This window comes from Salminus brasiliensis, chromosome 25, assembly GCF_030463535.1.
Source record: "Salminus brasiliensis chromosome 25, fSalBra1.hap2, whole genome shotgun sequence".
NCBI classification, from domain to species: Eukaryota; Metazoa; Chordata; class Actinopteri; order Characiformes; family Bryconidae; genus Salminus; species Salminus brasiliensis.
The window spans coordinates 25,980,136-25,985,135 of NC_132902.1; the positions used below are offsets into that span (position 1 = coordinate 25,980,136).

The following is a 5,000-nucleotide window of genomic DNA, read 5'->3' on the forward strand; positions in this document are numbered from 1 at the left end:
CTATGTTCATTTGGGTTTATTCTAATGTTACATAGAGTTAATTACAGGTAGACACTCTCACTGACCCCTGACTTTATGTTTATTTGGGTTTATTCTAATGTTATATAGAGTTAATTACAGGTAGACACTCTCACTGACCCCTGACTTTATGTTTATTTGGGTTTATTCTAATGTTATATAGAGTTAATTACAGGTAGACACTCTCACTGACCACTGACTTTATGTTTATTTGGGTTTATTCTAATGTTATATAGAGTTAATTACAGGTAGACACTCTCACTGACCACTGACTTTATGTTTATTTGGGTTTATTCTAATGTTATATAGAGTTAATTACAGGTAGACACAGGTGAGGGTCTGTGTGGAACGTGCGGGTTCTAAGCTTTCAATCCCTTCCACAGCTACACACTCACCCAGTGAGAGAACACACACATACACTCATCTGCCAACAGAGCAGGGTGTGACCAGACCATCATCATCATCATGACCTTTATCTCAAATGCTCTGGCCAGAGTTTATCAGCAGCACACACACAGTCATGCACACACACACACACACACACACACACACACACACACACACACACACCTGTGCACCTGTCTGTATGTGATAAAGCAGAAGCTGAGAGTCGAGTGTGTGAGGGTCTGTAAGTGTGTAAATGTGTGTTTCTGACACAGCCTTCGCTCACACAGACTGGAACTGAGAACAGCGATTCGTCTGGAAGCTTCTTTCTAAACAAATGATGATTCAATTTAGGAAATGATTCAAACCATAAGCTATTGATTCTATTTAATAATTTGAACCATAAGGAAGCTATTATTTCACCACCATTTGATTCTATTTGACAACAAATCTTTAAGAAAATGATTCAAAGCATAAGAGAGCTGACGTTTCACCACAATTTGATTTGATTTGATATTAACTCTTTAGGAAATGATTCAAACCATAAGAATGATTTAAATTCACCACACATATTGATTCTTTAAGGAAATTATTCAAACCATAATTTACCACAATTTGATTCTATTAGATAATGATTAGCGTATAATGTGATACAGAATGATTCAATGCATCATTAAATCTGAAATATCACCATCATTTAATTCTGTTCAGTTATTTTGACACAATTTAGGAAAACACCACCAATACACAAATAGGACTGGAGGAACCCTACACTGCAGTGGAGTATTCCCAAGGGATATTTTATTTTTTATCTATAATAACTGAAATACACACACACACACACACACACACACACACACACACACACAGTCCAGTTGAATCAGCACCTATAGATTTTTACAGTGCTAACACACAGCTGTACACACACACACACACACACACACACACACACACACACATTTCCTCTCCTTTAGCCGATCTGGGCCCTGCTCTTGACCTCCCAGCCCCAGTCATAACCTTCAGTGCTGATTTGAGACCAGTGGCCGTAAGCTCACAGTTCAGTAATAAAACTAATCTCTGGACCGAGACCCTCTGGCCGCTCCGCTGAAGCTACGTGACCGGGACTGATGAGAGTCAGCTTACCATCCTGCAGGAAACAAAAGCCCTGCCTGAGCTCAGACTAGTGACTCACCTCCAAATACTGCATTATCACGAGTCTCAAACTTCAGGGACAAGGTTTTGGTTCACTTACTGACCACTTTCTAATGTTATATAGAGTTAATTACAGGTAGACACTCTCACTGACCACTGACTTTATGTTTATTTGGGTTTATTCTAATGTTATATAGAGTTAATTACAGGTAGACACTCTCACTGACCACTGACTATGTTTATTTGGGTTTATTCTAATGTTATATAGAGTTAATTACAGGTAGACACTCTCACTGACCGCTCTCTATGTTTATTGGGGTTAATTACAGGTAGGGGAAATTAAGCCAGGAAATTAGGCCACAACAAAAATAGATACTGTTAAAAGTATAAGATCTTTGAGGAACCTTTGGAGGTTCTTCAGTTTGCTTTTTTTTTTTTTTAAGAAAAAGGTTCCTTAAAAGTTTCTTAAAGCACCATAAGAGGTTCCTCCAGAACTGAACTGAAGAACCTTCAAAAGTGAGATCCTCAAAGGTCTCCTATTGTCAACAGTGTACAGAGTCTAAATAAAAGCTCCCAGCTCATTCAGATTTCCTCTCGGAGTTCAGGAGGAGCAAAGAACCTCAGGCAGAAACAGAAGGACCCTGACGTTCTGCGACAGACTGCTCGCTCCCTCACTGTTGAGGGATTACTCAATAAAAGAGGCGAACTTCGACAGACATCGCTGGAAACCCTCATGCAGGCAGCAGAGCAGGCTTTTAAACCCGGCACACAATTCATCTCTTTAAAAAAAGAAATCGCCATTTCTTCCCACTGGCAGGAGGAGCGGCGGACCCCCGAATCTATTATTCCCAGTTATCTGAAAATAATTCCTGTCCTTTTAGCCCTACAGTAATTTATCTCTGGAATGGCTCTGTCATGTCTCTTGGACTGCACTGGAGGATATTAACTGCTCTTCCTCATCTTCACTCTCAAACACACACACACACACACACACAGCAGAGACCCCTTTATGTGTCTCTCCAGGGTCACGGCCACCTCTGTGCTTCAGGAGACACTCCACAGGTCGCTCATAAAACAAAAGGGATTAGCCTGCTGACATTTAAACAGCAGACCCACCCGCAGACAGACCCTCGTCTTCCCACTCAGCTCTGCTACCCAGGCCTGAAAAGCTAAACGTGAGCCGAGGTCACGTCAGTCCTGCACCATAATGACATTGAGGCTGTGATGCTGTATGTCAAATGTTTGTGGACACCCCTTTTAATGAATGCACTGATTCAGATACTTTGAGTTGCACCAATTGCTGCAAATGCACACACACACAGCTTGTCTAGTCCCTGTAGAGAGGAAGTACTGCCAATAGAATAGGACTCTCTGGAGCAGATCAACATCATGACCCTATTGGCTCCATGCTGCCTAATGCCAGGCGTGGGCTATAGAGAGGTATAAAGACCCCCAGCATTGAACTGCTGATGAGTTGGGGATGAGGTGGGGTGATGATCATCCAACACCCTGACCTCAGTAATGCTCCTGTATGCTATGGTACTGTAGTGTATGTTATTGCAGTGTGCGGTACTGTAGTATACTGTGACTTAAGGAACACTGCTCTTGTTGTTGAATGCAATCAAATCCTCACAGCAATTCCAATCTCCAAGATGTAAAAAGTGTTCTGCCATGGATACATGGACGAAAGCAAGATAAACTCTTTTTAACACCCTTGAGTTCATAAGAAACTATAAATGAACAGGTGTCCCAATACTTTTGTCCATGTGTGTTTGTATAAAATATAGTGACAATCTTTGTAATTTTGACTCTTTGAAGGGTCAAATCCATTGTGGTAGTGTAGAGAGGCACATTCACAACATGCAATGTCACTGTCCAAATACTTCTGGACCTGACTTTACAGCAAAAATCAGCATGTCTTCATGCAGAATTTCTCAGATTCTGAGAAATCCACTCAGACCAGACCAGTCTGGCCCCGCACATTTCCACAGAGCCCATCGTCTGAGAGCAGTCAGACAGATTGGCAGTGAAGGCCTCCTTTAAGCCGCTGTCACTGTGACACGCTCTGCACGGAGAGCCGAGGCTCTGCAGCCGGCAGGTGCTGTTCACAGGAGCGGGGAAGTGTCAGTTTATCAGCACTCACCGGAGGCGTTCTTCAGGTAGCCATTAGAGTCCACTGATGTGTACATGACATACGGGCCAGGCTGATTCACACCGAACGGCTGCGAGAGGAACACAGAACACACACACACACACACACACACACACACACACACACACACACACACACACATAAAAACAGAGGATTATCTCATCTGTGGCCAAAATGTTTGCAGTGATTATATACACTATATGGACAAAAGTATTGGGACACATGCTTATTAAAATCTAAGAGTTAAAAAAAAGGAGTTTATGCTACGTTTGTTAGAGTAACTGTCTCTACTAGATTGTGGAGGAGCACAGCCGTGAGGATTTGATTGCATTCAGTGACAAGAGCGTTAGTGATCATCATCCCCAACTCATCCCAAAAGTACTGGATGGAGCTCCATCATCATCCTAGAGAACACAGTTCTTCCACTGCTCCACAGCTCAATGCTGGGGGGCTTTATACCCCTCTACTAGCCCACGCCTGGCATTAGGATTGGGATGGTGTAGGGTGGTGTCGTGTGTGGTGGTGTGGGGTTGGTTTGATGGTTGGGTTGATTTGGGGTGGGTGGATGGGTGGGTTTGTTTGGGATGGGTGGATTGATTTGGGATGGGTGGACTGATTTGGGATGGGTGGATTGATTTGGGATGGGTGGACTGATTTGGGATGGGTGGACTGATTTGGGATGGGTGGATTGATTCGGGATGGGTGGATGGGTGGGTTTGTTTGGGATGGGTGGACTGATTTGGGATGGGTGGATTGATTTGGGATGGGTGGGTTTGTTTGGGATGGGTGGACTGATTTGGGATGGGTGGATTGATTTGGGATGGATGGGTTTGTTTGGGATGGGTGGATTGATTTGGGATGGGTGGGTTTGTTTGGGATGGGTGGATGGATGGGTTTGTTTGGGATGGGTGGGTTTGTTTGGGATGGGTGGACTGATTTGGGATGGGTGGATGGGTGGGTTTGTTTGGGATGGGTGGACTGATTTGGGATGGGTGGATGGGTGGGTTTGTTTGGGATGGGTGGATTGATTTGGGATGGGTGGGTTTGTTTGGGATGGGTGGATTGATTTGGGATGGGTGGGTTTGTTTGGGATGGGTGGACTGATTTGGGATGGGTGGGTTTGTTTGGGATGGGTGGATTGATTTGGGATGGGTGGGTTTGTTTGGGATGGGTGGATTGATTTGGGATGGGTGGGTTTGTTTGGGATGGGTGGACTGATTTGGGATGGGTGGGTTTGTTTGGGATGGGTGGATAAACAGTAAAACAGTCATTAAAATTGAAAACATTCGCAGGA

General features: G+C 43.8%; 1 protein-coding gene across 1 annotated transcript in view; it reads right to left on the reverse strand.

The window, feature by feature from the left end:
* The window catches only part of LOC140547945 (T-cell immunomodulatory protein-like), a 54,305-nt gene that overhangs the window by 31,769 nt on the left and 17,536 nt on the right, over positions 1 to 5,000 (reverse strand). Inside the window, exon 4 of the mRNA XM_072671241.1 lies at positions 3,698 to 3,776. Within this exon, the coding sequence (XP_072527342.1) occupies positions 3,698 to 3,776 (79 nt within the window). The remainder of the gene's footprint in view (positions 1 to 3,697; positions 3,777 to 5,000) is intronic.